The 19,024-nt window shown below is 39.8% G+C and overlaps 1 protein-coding gene across 1 annotated transcript in view; it reads left to right on the top strand.

The window, feature by feature from the left end:
* The first annotated feature begins 1,136 nt into the window (after positions 1-1,136).
* THSD7B (thrombospondin type 1 domain containing 7B) overlaps positions 1,137-19,024 on the top strand; it is a 401,417-nt gene continuing 383,529 nt past the window's right edge. Inside the window, exons 1-3 of the mRNA XM_039222263.1 lie at positions 1,137-1,324; positions 3,291-3,525; positions 12,816-12,931. Of these exons, the coding sequence (XP_039078194.1) occupies positions 1,183-1,324; positions 3,291-3,525; positions 12,816-12,931 (493 nt within the window). The 5' untranslated portion in view covers positions 1,137-1,182. The remainder of the gene's footprint in view (positions 1,325-3,290; positions 3,526-12,815; positions 12,932-19,024) is intronic.

Here is a 19,024-nt window from a genome sequence, read left to right as displayed (position 1 = left end):
ACTTGCTTCCTGAGAACTTCTTATGAGGAGATACCCCATAAACATTAGTCCCATTTGTAGTAATTCTGTTTTTCAGGCAGATTATGACAGGAGAATTTCACAGGCATAAAGTCACACAGACAAAACTTCTCTTTCCTATAGATGCCATTGCAAATATGTGTTACTACTCCAAACTATAAATGACATCATTATTCTTCATGTCTTCTGTTTTTATGAAGTGATGGTGAACAGGGGAAGTAGTATGAGTTGAACTATAATGAGGAACACTTGAATTCTAAGAATAGTGAGTAAATAACCCAAAAGAGATTTTTTAAATTATTATAATTATTTGAGATATAGAAAAGTAACTTAGAAGTTATTCCCTTAACATCTCTTCATTGCAAAACAAAACAACACAAAACAAACAACTATCCACCATTATTTTTATATATAAAATTTGGGGTTTGAGTAATTCATCAGATCATTCAAAGGGGGAATAATAAATGTATTAGGGAAAATTTAAGATGAGGCTTCAAATTTGTCTCAACATTATATAATAATTTTAATCACAAGTCCATTTCCTCCATGGTCTGGGATTATTTACCGCTGTGTACGAACAATAACAAAAACATCATTTTGCAATAATCTTGCCTAAAGTTACATTTTTGGAGGTAATTATAATTATATAATTATATAGAATTAGAATGATATAATTCTTTGTAGCATGGAATAGAATGGTCAACATAAATTGAGGTTTTCAGGCCAACAGACCACTCCGGCACCTGTTTTGCAGAAAAAGATACATTTATTATGTACAGTTATCAATAGCACGTCAATCATGTCTATCTCTAGCCAGCCATGGCTAAATTGTTCCTGGAAGAAGCCCACTTTATCCCTGTGAAGGATGACAAATGAGAGTTTTGCTGGGGTATCTACCTTTCTAAATGCCAAATGATCTCCTGGCAGTTTTTCTTGACATAAATATTATGAATGGTTGAAGAAACCATCATTTTTCGCACTTTATTGGTTTAGACAGAAGGTGAAGTCTTCTCGGCTAAACTGAAGTAATAGAGGAAGCAATGAACCTAAGTGTTCCTTGGACTGTCCTCAATTGTGCATGAATCAGCATCTGTCTCGATCTGGTTGATTACAGGAGAAGATGTATCAGGGAGTCTCTGCCCAGCATCTCCTCCTCCCGAAAGGATGGCTTGTGAAATTCCCTGCCGAATGGATTGTGTGGTGAGTGAGTGGACGGAGTGGTCATCCTGTTCCCAGTCTTGTTCAAATAAAAATGCAGATGGGAAACAGAGCAGATCAAGGATAATACTGGCATTACCTGGAGAAGGTGAGTAATGGTAAAGGGTTCAACAGGGGAGTCAATTGCCAAATTACTGTTTTTGTTTTATTTTTTTCTCATAAGCACTTGAGAAGGTCATATTGTGGAAGTAGCCACATACAGGTGATTGCTCTATGGCCTGAATCCAAATTAAGTATCATTTCTATGCATGCTTTTTCTCTTTAATTCTCTAGTTTATCTATACTGGGCTTCTATATTTACATGAATTGCCATAGCCCAAACCTATGCAGAGCCCACGGCAATCAGATGGATTTTATTTTTCATTATACTTATTTTGGGGGAAAAAATAAACAAACACAAAGTTTGACACACATCCAGCTTGAGGTAGCTCACACATTTGGGAATATAATTGGACCATGTCTGGTAAAAAGAGCTCCAAATTAGGAATCAAGAGACATGGCTTCTTGACCAGGACCTGCCACCGGCATTGGCAAGCTATCTGATCTGTATGGCCCTGTTTTCTGTTCTGTCACACTGGCATGTTGTGAGAGGGAAGAAGATGAAGGCTCTGAAATGGCTTTGAAGAAGCAAAAATGTGCCATGGAAATGTAAACGGGTGACATCAGAACAAATTGGAGGAGCAGCAGTTTCTATCATTTATAGCAATAGTCTCTGTCCCCAGACACAAACGTCTTTTCTTTCAGGCTCTCCGTCGGCTTCGTCTGCCTCAGGCTCAGTAAGAACAGCAGGACAGTGTGGCCACTAGCTGTGAGAAGCTTCTTTTTAAACAAGATTCTGTTCTATCGTCCTGGAAAATGGGCCAGGGTCAAGATGAATGAAGATTTTCATATTCTTAAAGTGCATTTGCTTCCCTCTCTTGTCTTTTATATTTCTAGAAAGAGAAAAAAGTCAGTAGTATTTAATGGGAAAAAAATAACAAGAATAACAAACCAAGGTCACAAATCTTTTTGAGCGTTTGGCCTGCTGAATAAAATATCATAGGGTGGAAGAGTAGGGGAAAGAAATCAATACTTTAGATAAATGCCAGTTTTTACATGGATATAAAAACATGAAAGAAAAGACAGTAATGAAATTTGATTGTCTGACTCATCCAAGAGTGTAAGGATGCACATCTGCCTGGTCTCCCTGCCAGTGGATAACACATTGTCAGATATTATTTCAGAGTTTCAGGATAGGCTCTCTTCTGCCAAACTTTAAGAGATACTTCTAGTTTCTCAAATTGCAGTAAAATGCATGGCTTGATGGAAGATGGGTGTCTTAAAATGATTCTCTAAGAAAAATAATGCTCTTAGGAAAAAAGAGGCTATATATAGGTAATGTGTGGGCAAGTGTATAGGTTTGACCTAATATCATTTCAAGGTCATGGGCTACAGTAGCTAACAGACTAACTTATGTAGGCATTGTGTTACTCATATAAAAGCAGATTTTTTCGGAGCTTATCTCAGAGACATGTGACCCAGAAGCGGGAAGTAGAATCTGGTTTTTTGTTGATACTGTTGGGCTTTTGTTTTGTTTTTGATCTAGTCAGCATGTGCTGCTACCTATTATTTAGGAGGAAAAGTGCAATATATTGCCCTTAGATTGTTACTCAGGACAAAAGGACCATGGCCCTAGAATGGGCAGAAGGGTGCAGAGGCTCAGGCCTTTGAAATCCTGTGTCAAAAACTACCTTTCTGGACCATTAAAAGAGAAAAAACAAGGGGTCCCTGGGCAGCTCAGTCTGTTAAGCATCTGACTCTTGATTTGGGCTCAGGTTGTGATCTCAGAGTTGTGAAGTTGAGCCCTGGGTAGAGCCCCATGTAGCCTCTACACTAAGCCTGGGGCCTGTTTGGGAGTTTCTCCCAAAACTCCCTGATTCACATTCTTTCTCTCTAAAAATAAATAAATATTTTTTTAAAAAGTGAAAACAGCAAATTTAATTACAGTAACAACAACAGTCTGGTAAGAACAATAGCAAAAACTATGTATCCTTTTTTACTGTTATTTTTTGCAGGTGGAAAACCATGCCCACCCCCTCAAGCCCTCCAAGAATATCGTTCATGTAATGACCATTCCTGTATGCAGCTCTACTGGGAGGCATTGCCTTGGGGGCCCTGTTCTGAAGATACACTGGTAACTGTCCTTAATGCAACCATTGGCTGGAATGGAGAAGCTACCTGTGGTGTGGGCATTCAGACACGGAGGGTCTTCTGTGTAAAGAGTCACGTGGGACAAGTGATGACCAAAAGGTATCACCAATCGTTTGTTGAAAGTGCATATGGGGACACGTGGGTGGCTCAGTCAGTTAGGTGTCTGACTTTGGCTCAGGTCACGATTTCACAGTTCATGGGCTCAAGTCCTGTGGTGGGCATTACACTGATAGTGTGGAAGCCGCATGGGATTTTCACTGTCACCCCTTCTCTGGGCCTCCCCCATTTGTGCTTTCTCTCTCTCAAAATAAGTAAATGAACTTTTAAAAAATTATAAAATACCTTAAAAAAGGAAAGTGCATATATATATATAGTTAAATATTTTTAGTCAAAAACACTTATCAGTTAATGAATATGCTTCAGCCTGCACTAGAGGAAAAGGATTGTGTTCTGTTTGACCATTAAAGACTAGGAAATATCTCTCAAACAAAGATAAAAACAATTATAATACAGATTAGTAAAGTTATGGAAAGTAAATGTGGCCCACCAGTATTGGATCTGTTTGAGTAATCAGACATTTTTTTGACCTCTCAGTATTTTTGGCTCTTCTTCACCCACATAAAGACAAGGCCAGTGTGAAGGTAGTTCCCACTTTGAAAAGATATGGTTGTGTTATGCCCTTCTTTAGGTTCCATTGATCTTTTTTGCCATGGGCAGTAAATCCACATAGACATTTGAATAGACTACTTCATGCTTGCAAGTAGGTTATAATCTCATACATGTTAGACTCTGCACGTGAAGACCTAAATTAAAAAACAAAACAGTAGGATAATTTAGACATGGGCACTAGGATATAGTTACGAAAAAGAGTCAGGGCCGATTGTAAGTGATAGACAAAAAAGAATAATTAGGCAAAAAACTCAGCTGTGGGAGTTTCATCTCTAGATGACCTGACTCTTCCTCATTCCATGTGGGAAGCATCATGGGAAAGAAACTGCAAAGGGTCTACGCAGTGTACAGTGACCAGGTAAACTGCCCTGTCCATGGAGATTTCCTAGTGGCCATACTTGAACTAGTCTCCTTCTTGTGGTAAAAGATCCCACTCGTGGGGTGCCTGGGTGCCTCAACTGGTTAGGCATCAAGTTCTTGATCTCAGGGTCATGAGTTCAAGCCCCGCCTCAGGCTCCATGCTGGGAATGAAGCCTACTTAAAACAAATAAACAAACAAACAAAACTATCCCACTCCAGTCACCAGAATGGTGGGTCACCAGGAGAGGCACATCCAAGCTTTTGTGTAGTGTCACAAACTGGGCAAATTAGTGCCCACAAACTGGGCAAAGATGGGGAGGGTGTACTGGCTGGTGAGGAGCCAGCTGCTACCATGGCAATGAGAAAGGGCAGGGATAAGTACCCTCCAGTGCCCTCTGGTCGAATACTTGTCTGTTGAACAATAGCTAGACTGCTAGACTGGCCCACATTGAGCCAGACTAGGAAGGGCAAGTCGTGTGCTTCAGTGCGTGAGGGGCCATCTGAACACCGGACACCCATTTGCGAGCTCCAGGAACATTTTTACTTAAACCCTCTAGTTGTATTTTCCCTTCCCTCCTTCCCTTCCCTTCCCTTCCCTTCCCTTCCCTTCCCTTCCCTTCCCTAACTCAAACAGCTGATTAATTTCACCTTGGGACATCTTGATGAAAGGCTCTGAGCCTTATCCACACTGGCATGGAAACCACAATCACTACGTAAGCAAAGTCAGAGGAGCTCAGATAAGGGAAGTGAACTCTGGATGGCAGAAGTAGTGCAGACAGGCCAGATCCTGCTGGTGTTGTAGCATCAGAGGTGCAGATGGCTCAGCACATGCAAGCGAAGATAATAGGACTTGAAGTGAAGCACAACCCCAAAGATCTTCTCGCTCTCTCTTCCCAAAGGTGGCTTCCAAGAGGGCTGAAGTTGGATGTTCTTAATCGCACCAACCCCTGACTTTGGCAGTGTTTGGCATATAGCTAGTGTACTGTAAATGTGTTTGAAATCCACGAATAACTAGATTTATGTGTAGGAAAGTTACAGGGTTCAACAAGGATTGGGTATGAATCACAGAAGATTGAGAAAAGCTGATGTCTATTTTTGTCCAAGAAAAATTATTTGATCTACCGTCATAACTTTTGGCAAAGGGGACTGCCATAGAGAGTAATGACTGGATCATGTGTATGATCTTCTACTCTTGTTAATTCATAAATGTTATTTCTGCTTCAGACCTGACTCGACATTGCTTGTGATGTTTTTTGGAGTGTCCGCTTATGTCAGTTATGTTTTACAACTCACCTGGTATGCATAGCACTACATGGACTGATTGAATCAATGGGAATTATAGCCAAACATGGAAAACAATGCTCACATATCACCAAGCTAAGGTGAAAATCTAATTCATGGGGTTATGATAAAATCTTAAAAAGTTTATAAAGATATTATGCAGATATGAGAACTTCTTTTTTTGTTTTAATTTTTTTAATGTGTGTTTTTTTTTTTTTAATTTCTGAGAGAGAGAGAGAGAGAGACAGTGTGAGCAGGGGAAGATCAGAGAGAGAGGAAGATGTAGAATCTGAAGCAGGTTCCAGTCTCTGAGCTAGCTGTCAGCACAGAGCCTGACACCAGGCTCAAACCCTGGAACCGTGAGATCATGACCTGAGCCGAAGTCAAGACGCTTAACAGGAATAAGCCACCCAGGCGCCCAGAGAACTCCTTTTATCTTGGGAAGGATTGTAATGTTCTTTTTATGATGTAAATTTTCAACTGCTTAAGAAGATGCATGAAATACTGACTTGAATATACAAATAAAACTAAGTATGTCTTGGGTATAGTTGTAAACCCTACATAAAATGCAGCAAACTGTTATTCCTTAGAATGATGAGGAAATTTAGCATATCTGATCTTCTCCCTTACACAAAACTTATCAGCTCTTGGGGCACATGGGTGGCTCAGCTGGTTAGGAGACTGACTCTTGATTTTGGCTCAGGTCATGGTCTCATGGTTTGTGAGTTAGAGCCCTACATCAGGCTCTGCAGTGACAGAGTGACAGCCTGCTTGGGATTCTCTCTCTCCCACTCTCTCTGCCCCTCCCCTGCTGTGTACTCTCTCTCTCTCAAACTAAAATTAAAAAAAACAAAAACCTTTTTAGCTCTGAACCAGAACAGGGAACTCATATCCACTTGATATGAATGCAGTTTATTTATTAGCAAATGAACATTAGACTTGAGACCAACACCAAATAAATTGTCACATTTAAAAGTCAATTTGGACATGAAAAATTGGATTGCATGTTCAAGTAGCTCCTATTCCTTTTCTATTCTAGAATTACTTCAAATGATCGTGTTTTTTTTTAAGCCAGAACACATAAATGTTATTATTACAGCTAATAGCCTCCAGTTTTGCTCAGTTTACCATCACAAAAAAATGAATTGCACAGATGTTTTCCCTAACACACACACAGACACACACACACACACACACACACACGGTGGGGGAGAGATACAGAGAGAGACATTGCTAATTACTTTTTACACTGCTAATGAGGCTGGAGACTTAACAATTTAGGTTGAATTCTTACTGTATATCTCCAAACAACCCTGCTAAATATGAGGAACCTGAACTGGCTTGAATAAAATTAATTAAAAATATTTAGGTTAAGGAGATTAATTGAGGTAAGAGATTAATACCTAGTGTCCAGTGAAACACATAGTGAGATAATGAAAGTGTCAGCAGAAAATACCCTTTACTCTGCCCTTTCAAAAATATATATTTTTGTTCTTTTTCAAGTGAAAACTATTGCAGTAGGAGAAGATTCCCTGCCATTTGTGAAATCCTTGGAGTGGGAGTAGGGGAATAGAAACAGAAAAGAAGGAAATATGCTGAGGAAGGAGGGCCTTTGAGGGGAGAGAGAAAGAGGCATGTCTCCATGGACCGGATGGCTAATATAATGTGTTTTATCTCCAAACCCGCTGCACTGGGAGGCAGAGTTCCTTGCAAGTTCTTGCTTCCCTGGGTTGGTGTTGTAGTTTCTATGCAGTTGCATAGGTGAGAATGTTACCATTGTATGAGTAATAGAACTGATCATATCAGAAAATGAGAACTAGCCAGGGCACAAGTGGAACAGAAGTAAGAGCTTATTGGGATAGTACTAGGGTTTTGTTTGGTTTTGTTTCACTATTTATTGTCTTTTTTTTTTTTCCAGTTGCAGTGTATAAAAATAATAAAAAAAGATTAAAAACACACAACTCAAAGCCTCCTGAAAGCCCTGATAAGGCACTTTCTGCCTTTAATGTGAAAACACCTGGCATTGTGTGAGATATAATAATAGAGAGCTCCATTTAAACATTTAATGTTGATAAACTTGGCAGGTTTGCCCCACCTCGCTGAGTGAGACGTACATTCGTTCCTGGGTTGGAGGATTGATCAAAGAAATGGAGCATTGTGTCTGCATCTTGATTATGGAGGCATAACTGAAAAATGGCAGGTCTTTGTAGCTCAGTTTGATGCATTTCAGCACAGTGTTTATAAGGAACTGAAGGCTACAGAGCAACAAAGAGATAATAGTTATAGAGCATTCTAGTGCTAATCCGGGGAAATATATGTGCTGAAATAAAATACATTCAGCCTTTTATTAAGACCACTGCCAATCCAGGGTCAGAATGTTATGCAAAATTAGGAAGTATAAATTATGACAAAAACCAAGGGGCCATACTTTGTTTACTAAGTAAACAGTGAATCCATATGTTTCCCTGGATTGTAAGGCTTTAATTTTGTTTAGGGAATGGCTGGATAAATTAGACTAATATCCCCAGGGGTTTATTTGTTTTTTGTGCTCCAATAACATTGAATACGATTGAATCATTTATTAAATATTTACACTGAGCCAAGATATGGCACATTTAAGATACAATATAAGATGGGTTCCACATCAAGGCATTAAAAATTAGTTTATGCATCGTGCATGCTTACATAGACACACACACACACACACACACACACACGGAAACAGCATAAGACATGTCAAAAGCCTTTTTTGGTCAGTGTCAATACAACAATATAGAAAATAAGCCTTATAGTTTTTTTTTAAATGAAGGGCAGATATGTTGCTGATGGTGAGAATATTTTTGAAGACTAAGAAGAAATTTACGCAAATTAGAAATGTGATGAGAGGATTCTTGAAGGGGTAGACACAATCCAAGGAGAAAGGAAGAGGAAGTTGAACCCCTGTGGAAAGGGGTTGCAAAAGAAATGAAGAAAAAAAAACAGTTTTCACTGACAAGAGAATGTTTGGCTCCTATCAGACCAGAAGTCACATTCTAGGAAAGATCTCAGTTCATGGCCTCTATAAAAGGAATATAACTTGAGCTTGATCTTTGCTATTGAGAAGATGATACCGTTTCTCTTATGGACTTAAGGGAAGAAAACACAGAGAAAGAGGCTGTTTTATGGAAAGTTGACATTATGCCCAGTAAGTATCTACTGTGCATGATGCTAATAAAGGGTAAATGAAGTAGACAACTTGAGTTCCCTGAAAGAGATTAACACCTGCTCCTAACTGAAGTGAGCAAAATCCCTGCAGGATCAGCCTCCTTCTTCAGAAAGCCTGAAGCCAGTGCCACAAATATTATTGAGCTTATTTTACCAATGCAAGAGTGATTGTGAAGTGCCTCGTTGGGCGTGGGGCCCCTGCTGCCCCACCAAGCACACAGGAACTTGGCGTTGCCAGAGTCATACTTCATTTCTAACCATATACCACAGGCACTTTTGGAAAGGGGTTATAACAAACAGGAGCTCCATTTGATTTTAGTAGACCTTAGAGTATGAATAAAAGACTTGGGAATGATTTTAGTGTTTTTTGCTATCTCCAGTAAAGTATGACATAAATTTTCCTTACCTGAATAGCTCGTTTAAGTAACAGTATATTCTGATAAAGACATTCCACTTTCTTTCTCTTATTTTGTTTATTGAATTGATCTCTTTGATAAATAGTGTCTCTGTGTATATTAAGTATAATTGATAACAATTATAAGCCACTAGAATCTCCTCAATGGCTCAATCCGTTAAGTAACTGACTCTTGGTTTCAGCTCAGGTCATGAACCCAGGGTCATGGGATCAAGCCTTGCATGGGGCTCCATGCTGAGCGAAGAGCCTGCTTGGGATTCTCTCTCTTTCTTCCCCTTCCACGCTCTCTAAAATTAATAAATACTAATGATAATAATTAAAATAATAATACCGCTAATAACTAATTTACTGAACAGTTCTTTTTCTGTGAGTGTATGCATTTTCTTTTTTCTTTTTTATTATAAATAGTTTATTGTCAAGTTGATTTCCATATAACACCCAGTGCTCATCCCCACAAGTGCCCTCCCCCATGCCCATCACTCCCCCTCCCCCCCCACACCCATCAGTCCTCAGTTTGTTCTCAGCATTCAAGAGTCTCTCATGGTCTGCCTCTCTCCCTCTCCCCCACTATTTCCCCCCTTCTTCTCCCCCACAGTCCTCCGTTAAGTTCCTCCTAATCCTCCTATACGTGCAAACATANTAGGTGTTAACAATTTTTTCTTTTAGTTTATAGCCAAGTTGGTTTACATATGACACCCAGTGCTCTTCCCAACATGTGCCCTCCTCCATGCCAATCACCTCCCTTCCCCTCTCCCTCACCCCCACTCAGCCCTCAGTTTGTTCTCAGCATTTGAGAGTCTCTCCTGGTTTGCCTCCCTCCCTCTCCCCAACTATTTTTCCCCTTCTTTTCCTGCTTCGTCCTCCGTTAACTTCCTCCTAACGCACATATATGTGCAAATATATGGTTTTTGTCCTTATCTGCCTGACTTATTTTGCTCAGCATAACACCCTCAAGGTCCATCCATGTTGCTACACATGGCCAGATTTCATTCTTTCTCATTGTCATGTAGTATTCCATTGTGTAGATAAACCACATCTTCTTGATGCATTCGCCCGTTGATGGACACTTAGACTCTTTCCATGTTTTGGCTCTTGTTGAGAGTGCTGCTATGAACATTGGGGTACATGTTGTGAGTGTATGCATTTTCTATTTTAACTTATTTTTATCAGTTTTATACACTTCATAGAAGAAAGAAAATAATACAGAGAAACTGATAATGGCAGTCAACAGGTCCCGACCATCTCATGCTCTGTGTAGTATCCCACATCTCAAACACAACCACAGCGACTTTTCAACAGTTGTTCTGTCTGTCTCTCTATTTTGACTGGGTGAGCCTCCACAATCATAACATGACTCACATGTTCACAAATCATAACATTTGTGTTATGGTTCACAAAGCACAACATGCAAAGACATATACGGCAAAGAGAATCCTCACGCTCACACCCCTGCTCCCTTCCACCACCCCCACCTCCTGTCCCGTCACTGACATCTACTGTATTAGTTTCTTACCCCCATCCATTATGCCTTTATGTCAATGCAGACAAGCACAAGTATATATCTGTAGGCCTCCTCCCTTTCTAATGTTTACCTCCGAACTCAAAATAATGCATTTTCCTCATATCATTCATAAATCTCTTCATTTGTCAATAAAATTGCCCATCCCTCGATTCCCTCTCTTGAAAGCACAAACCTGAGCCCATGTACACTAACTCCTGTTTTGACTCCCAGATGGTCAGTGTTCTGTTGGCAGGTTACATTAGTGCTTTGAATTAATCTCTTTAGAGCTTTATTTCTGTTTTCATTTATATTTAGATTGGCACTCTGCCTACCTGCTTTGTCAGATGAGGATAGTCAAGCCCCAGCTCTGACTCCATCCCCTCCCATCTCCCCTGCTTTGTCCACTGTGCTTTACCTTACGGTGGTAAGAGTGATATCATGTATATTCTGGTCCATGGTCAAGTTCAGCCCCCATGTTTGGCTTATATATTGTTTGTATTCTAAAGTTTTAAAGCTAAGAAAATGTTTTTATTTTGTTAATTATCTAAATTGATGAGGTCTGACGTCAGCCAGATTCTTCTCCATTCTTGGGTGACCAATTATTCTTCCTCTTCTCCTATAAGCATTATTGTCTGTTCTCTTACTTCTATGAGGTATAGAAAACTGGACAACCTTTGTGTTTGCACATTGGACATTTTGAATACATTTGGCGGACTTTTCATCTAAATTGTCATGTTTTTGTCAGCTCTGTGTTTCTTTTTAATTCATTATTTCCTTGTTAATTTTGTATCCTCTATTTTCTGTTATCTTCTTCTATAAGGTCAATTGATTGTCTGAACTTGCTACACTAATGTTTTGTACCATATGTTTTTCTCAAATGTCCTGTCCCCATGTAGCTTTGGGTGCACGTTTGATTATTTCAGGGCCTCAGTTTATCATCCAAAAATGATGGTTATAATGCCTCTCACTGTTGTCATTAGGAATAAATAAGAGAATGTAGCCAGAGCACTTAACTCAGCCCTGGCTATCTCATGCTATTAAGCTTTACACACACTGCAATTATGTGCTTTATGAGGAACTTATGGGAAACAGAATTTTAAATGCAAATATATGTTGCTGAGTGCTTTCCTGTTTTTCTTCTTGGGATATCACTATTTTAGAAGATAATAAATGTGGTTTTTAGTCCTCTGTATTCATAAAACAAATAAGTAGGCAAGAAAACAAAAACTTGATTGCCATTTTCTGAGACTTTAGTTCTTCTAAGTGATTATAAATTAAATAACTGTAGTATTTTCCTCCCAAGTATGAACATTCATTCTCAGCAGAGTAATGGAATTAAAGTGTTGCTCTTGTCAATGCTAGTTAGCATATTTGGCGTTTGCCTTCTGTCCAGTTTTGCTTACTTCAGCTCTTCAATCCATGTGTTCAAAAGAGATACCTACCAATTGTTTAAATATTCTAGAATTCCATTCATTATCAAAAATGGAAAGCAAATGTAAGTGGTTTTTGGTGGCTTTTGTTTCCCACTGTGTTCATATTGCCTTGTGTTTTCCTGCTCCTTTTGTAGTATATCACAGACTTGATATATTACCCTGAATACAATGCTTTCCAAAAAATATATCAGGTGTGTTCATTCTGCAAAGAAATCAAATGTCACTTGAATTGATGCTGACGGCGAGACACTTTCTTGGCATTTGCCTTTCATTAGTTTCAGGCATTGCTGTTTTCCTGGACTAGTGAAAAAATATTTTGGTCTCCCGGTCAAGAGAGCTGAACTCTGCTTTGGCTCTGCCTCTGCCTGGGAGCCCTCGCAAGAGGCCTCACCTCCTTGCCTCTCTCTTCCTTGTCTGTAAGAGTTAAAACAGAACTTCAGTGTTTTCTGTTCTGAAATCCTATAGTTCTATGCTAAACAACTTACTCTTTCCAGGAGGCACTGATATTGTCTCTTCACATTGACAGATGTCCAGATTCCACTCGGCCCGAAACAGTGCGTCCTTGTCTTCTTCCATGCAAAAAAGACTGTACTGTGACAGCTTTCAGTGAGTGGACGCCCTGCCCAAGGTCATGCCAACCAGGTCGGTGCATTCTGTTTTCTTAGTGTTTTCCTTCCCAACCACCCAAATTGTCTTCCCCACTACTGCATAAACGAGAGATTGTAGAATGGGAGCATCTTTATTTTTCATTTGCATGTCCCCCTGTGAAACAAGGTTGGAAAAATCTGTAAGTGAAGTCTTGGATTTCTGGATCTACCAGAACATGGCAGGGGAAACCTATTCCGTGATTCTGTGCCAGAAATTTCACTGGGGTGCTTTGCAGGAATGCTCATCTTCTCTTAACCCTGTGGTGGTATTTTGAACAGCCATTCAAATGTGACTCCTTATAAGTCCTCAACACCATCAGTTTCTTTCTGGCTCCTGTATGCTGAGAGTCTGACTGTAGGCACCTTTATTAGACTATAGGGCCTTAAGCACTGTGCTTACACCACTGATAAATATAAGCCTGTGGAAGAACAAGGGCCAATGCATGAAAAGTTTTGAATAAGTGCAAAAATTGGCAATATAAGATTTGTGTTTCTTTACTGTAAACGTTGATACTTCTATACACCAAGGTGTATTTGCAGGGCAGTGATCCAAGATCCTAAAAAGCACATAGTTCTTTGGTAGAATGACCCTCTTTAATGGAGCAAGTCTTTCCTCCCAGCACACTGCACTCCCCTGATGAGCTAATCCATGTGTAGATACCAGCACTCCTAGGCCAAAACTCCCATTTTTACAGAAGGCCTAGAATTAATACTTTGGTTCTTCTCCCATAGTCTTATTCCCTGGTCTTGGTCTTCTAGATCTTACCATTGCCACAGTAAGAAAAGGCAAATCCAAGAAAACGAAGGATGCATAGAATCGTAACCCTAGTGCCCAGAGTAAGTTGGATTTCATACACATAGCCTAGCCTCCTCTAGGTAGTTACATCTTCTTAAGCAAGATAAAGCTATATTTATCTTTAAATATAGCTCCTGGAAGCTCCTGGAAGAAGGGACAAGGAAGTACTGTCTGCAGCTCTGAAAGGAGAGAACCTGCCACAGAGGTTGAGAGCACCTTTCCTTGGGAAGTTCCATCCCTGCGCATCTAGGATCCCCTAAATGTTCTTTGACTCACACATCATCATGGGAGTGATGTGAAAATATGTTGAGATAGATCTGCCTGAGACTTCAAACTCCCTCTTAGTGACTGGCAAAGGGATAGTGAAAGCTAATGAAGATTACTGTTGTCAGTGTCGTATAGCGCAATGGTGGGGAAACTGAATAAGGTTTTCATAATTGTGCCATTTCATCTTCTTAATGGCATTTTGTCACGGGATTAATATAGTTGTATCCAGTGAGCTTTCTGATGGGTAGAATTACAAATAAATATTTTGAATATGAAAAAGCTTTGAAAAATATAGTGGAATAATTTTCTGATCTTTTAAGGGATGGAAACAATAGTCTCTTCCAGGAACCTTTCCAAACTTATTCTCCTGCATGGGGATATAAAGTAAGGGAACTGAATGAACAGGGTTTGCAGAGTAACCAGGGGAATGTCATTTCCAGACAGAGGAAAAAGAAAATATTGGAAAATGCAAGAAAATAAAATAATATATGATGATGGAGTTTTATTGAGATTCAGCTGTTTCTTTTAGATTCTTCCTCATGAGAGATTAGCATAATTCCTCTGTTAAATGATTATAGGAAAGGAAAGACTGAATTCAAAAGAAGACCCCACTGGCAGCCAGGTATTGGTGTTGGAGCTGTCACGGTCCCCTGAAGGGAGGGAGGGAGGCATAGTCGTTTTATTGAGCCAGTGTCCTCTAGTGACCAGAGATTATTTCAGCTACTGCTCTTGCATGCATTCTACAAGAAAATTCTCTGCTGGCTGAGAGTCTTCTAGTGCTGGCTAAGGATGGAGGGGTCGTAGAGCAAGTGAAATAATTGCTCTTCCAGCAATTTCAAATTTTATTTCAATTTCCAGAAATTCAATTAGTTATTTAAATGGTTGGCATTGTGATGAAAATCGTTCTAAGCCTCTGTGGTCCTTTTTTTCCTCCAATTTTTCAAGCCTAGATAATTCCTTTCACAGCCTGGCAGTCAGGGGACCTAGAGGACCAAAGATTCAATTTTCAGATTTATTCCAACTTTCCACTTCAATCCTATTTACCCTCATGTTTAGTTTATACCTTGGGACCAATATATTATTAAATAACCATGGCTTAATTAGGAGAGACTATGTGAGGGAGGATAATATTAAGTGAAATTGTACCTCTAAACCTATGGTTCTCACACTTTATTGTCTCTGAATCACCTGGAAGTATTACTGAAATGCATATTTTGGGCTCCACAGCTAGAAATTCTGATTCATTAACTATGGGGTTGGTTCTCAAAAATGTGAGTTGTTAAGAACCTCCTCCTGAAAAGTAATATACTCTCCTTCTGGTGATAAAAAACCAAAAACAATAGATCCATAAACAATCACTGCTTGAACTCCTGACATATGGCCTGTTTTCAGCTTCATAAATGCATTGTGCTCTTCCCAGCTCAACAGGTGTAGAGTGTGATGTCTGAGAACACAGATGCAGGAGCCAGATAGGCAAGACTGAGTTTTAAAATTTGCTCTGTGATGGGGACACATTACTTTATCTCTCTGTGCTTCCATTTCCTAGACTGAAAAACGGGTTTAAGAGTCATACCTACATGTATGGAAAGCACCTAGAGCACTGCCTTGCATGGAGTAAGCCCTGGACAAGCATTTCCATAGTTGCTCTGAGCCTTTGCACCTACGCTGTGTGAAGCTGACACTGTATTCAGATGCCCCTCCTACTTCAACCCTGTGCATCCACAGGGACCTGCATTAGCGGCTTTTCCCTGGGGAGTGTTATTCTCATGTTTGAGATGTCCCAGGTGTGTTAGGCCGTCCCCAGCTCACTTCATTAAGTAGATCATCCCACGGCATCCTGCACATCCTCCTTTATGACATCCTTATCTTTCCATGTCAATATTGTGCTTGCTAGAAATCCATGAATGCAGAGACCATTTCTGTCATCTTCACTGATGGATCGTCTAAACTCAACACAAGATGGGGCATAGTTGTCAGTCAATAACTCTTTTTTGAAAGGACAAATGTCCTGTAAAGAGAGAGAATGGTATGACTTTGAATCTACGCAGGATATTGTCTGTCCTTGAGAATGTCTTTCCAAATATACTTTGGATAATGATGCTCTTAAATAATACTTCTCAAACTTAAATGCTCATACATTACTAAGATCCCCTCGGGATCTTAGTAAATACAGATTTGAATTCAGTAGACCTAGGTGGAGCCTAGAATTGTACCTTTCTGTAAGCTTCCAGGTAATAACTATATCTTGGTCACAAATCTCCAGGTCCAGGTGGGGTTCATTAGAAATTTTTGAGCAAGGCAATGACATGGTCAAAGTTGCAAGTGAGAAGCATAGACGAGGAGCAAATCAGCAGGTGGGCAGGTGAGGGGCTGTGTAGGGTGAGGAGAAGTGATATCGCCTAAACTGAGAGATCAGGAGAAGCATGGGCCAGAGCAGGTAACAACGTTGGCTAATGAGGAAGGAGGAGCTTTTGTCTTACAGGTGTGATTTCAGATTGGGTCATCAAAGTTAAGAATAGTTTATGTTCATAGTCTCTAAATTTGGCTACACAGTAGAATCACCTACAGATCTCTAGGATATACTTTTATGTTTGGATTCTACGTTAAGACCTTATGACGTAACAGGTTTTCATATGATCAGGGAAGCACTGAGTGATATGGACTTCATATCTCTCTCAGAGAGCCAGGGGGGATGCAGGGGCCTGAGTATACCAGGAATGATTTGTGCCTAAGCATTGGGTGAATTGTGTCAGCTTTTATTTGCTCCTGGCTGGGTTCATGAGCTAAATCCTTATGACTTCAAAGTATTCTCAAGCCATGAATGCTCTCTAGCTAGTGGTCAGCCACTGCTCTGGCCTTCATACTCCTCCTTGCCTGAGTCTCTCCTAAAATGATTAATGATAGTCACACATTCTTCTAAGAAAATCAGATATTTGTCAAGCTGTGGCCTTGTTGTGGTCTCTCTGATTCTTACACCCCAGTAATAAATTAGCCAAATGATCAAGAATCATCCTTCGGGGGCACCTGGGTGGCTCAGTCAGTTGAGCGTCCAACCTGGACTCAGGTCACGATCTCACGGTTCGCGGGTTCAAGCCCTGCATCAGGCCCTGAGCCTGGTTCGGATTATCTATCTCCCTGTCTCTCTCTGCCACCTCCCCACTCTGTCTCTCTCACTCTGAAAAATAAACGTTAAAAAGATTTAAAAAAAAAAAGAATCATCCTCTGGTACATTCTTGCTGTTTTCTTTAATTCTTCCTTCAGCCTGTAAAGCAAAGGACTGCCTGAAGTATCCAATATTATTTGTTTAATGATGGCAACAGTTTCCTTATTGTGGAGGTTCTCAGCCCTGTGGAGATTTTTGTTGTTGTTGTTGTTTTTTTTTTCAATGTATCAATGTCCCAGATTCACCCTAGGCCATGTTAGTCAGTATTGCAATATTAAAACTCTCCTTCAGTGACTATTAATAAGTGGGCAGGGATGAGAAACATTTGGTGCTTTATACTTTGCAACATGCCTTCACATACATTTTAACCTGTTGTAAGAGACCATTGATAATTGTTTGTCTGGGTGTTATTGGGAATTAGTCTTGGCCATCACACTTCATGCTCTTCCTTTAAAGTCAGAAATCAATACTGATTTTCCAGGATTTCTCTCAGGTTATCTTTAAAGGGGTGCACTTTATGTTTTCAGCATTGAATGATATGAAATTTCAGATGTATACATAAATTAATACGTTAATGCAAAATATTAATGATCAATAGAATGTGCTCTTATGTTACCCTCATCAGGTGAACACAATCACCAACTTATCCGCACTCTTGTTTTCCCCATGCTAACATCATCCCCCTTTTCACCACCCCTCCCATGGATAATTTGAAATAATTCCCAAATGTGTATACCACTTCCATAGAAGGGAAAATACATAGGAAGTAAAGCTATCAGACTGGAAGATAATAGCTCTTCTTGTAAATTCCTAGAAACCATTGAGCTAATGATTAATTATTTGTCAGTATCAATAATTAAAGGTTGAGGGAGCTCCTTTAACTTTCATCTCTAAGGGGCACGCTGGAGAGCAGTGTCATGGAAACAGGAAGGCCAAAGGCAAACTGCTGCTGGGAATTGGTAGGAAACTTCATTTGGTGGCAGCCTTTGTTCCTGTTCAAACCTCCTGGAGATATGTCTTGAGGTTTTCAGTATCAAAGACAGTAATTCTTTCTAAATGCCAAGGTGGTGTAGCGTAGCGATTAAGAGCATGGGGTCTCAAATCCTACTGTTGCCATAGAAGTCACTTTAGACTCCCTTTAAACTTGCTGTGTTTCAATTTCCTCCTGTATAACATGAGAGAGGATATCAGCATCTACTTCCTAGTGTGGTTATAGGGATTAACAGAGAACGGGGCACATTAAAGAATGTCAAGTACATTTATTATTATTATTATTATTATTAATATTATTAATATGTAAGTCCCTAAGAACAGAGAACTTGTCTTTCATTATGTTGGTGTCCTGTAACATCTAGATACCCTGTGTAAGTATGGTGGTGCTTGTTTCCATGTCTGTGCTCTTCTCGAACAGATGATAAAATCTAGAGGGCAATTGTCTTCTGATTTTATTAAAGAACTTGCAGTGCTTACCACCAGGTCTAGCAACGAAGGACAATTTGGTAATTGTTGAATGAATGAATAAATGAACTCTGCAACTTTCGCACAACCGCTTCAATTTCCTAAATATTTTGCTTCCGTTAAGATGAAACCATAACATTTTCAGACTGGTGGATCCAGGCCAATTATAGGAAAAGACATTGGTCAATCAGAACATCAAATAAGTAAAAAAAACAAAAACAAAAACAAAAACACCTATTCCAGAACCCAGAATTTCTCCCACTCAGAGGCATACCAGCACCACCCTCTCCTTCACCTACCCCTTTCTAGTATGCATGGTTCCCTCTTTCTCCCTAAAGTCCTGTCTACACTTCTGTCTACCCAAGAAGTAGTTGGATGGAGTACTAATTTACTCCCAAATAATG

This window comes from Hyaena hyaena, unplaced genomic scaffold, assembly GCF_003009895.1.
Source record: "Hyaena hyaena isolate Hyena2069 unplaced genomic scaffold, ASM300989v1 scaffold_1096, whole genome shotgun sequence".
Classification (NCBI taxonomy): Eukaryota; Metazoa; Chordata; class Mammalia; order Carnivora; family Hyaenidae; genus Hyaena; species Hyaena hyaena.
This window is presented reverse-complemented; position numbering and strand designations above follow the sequence as displayed.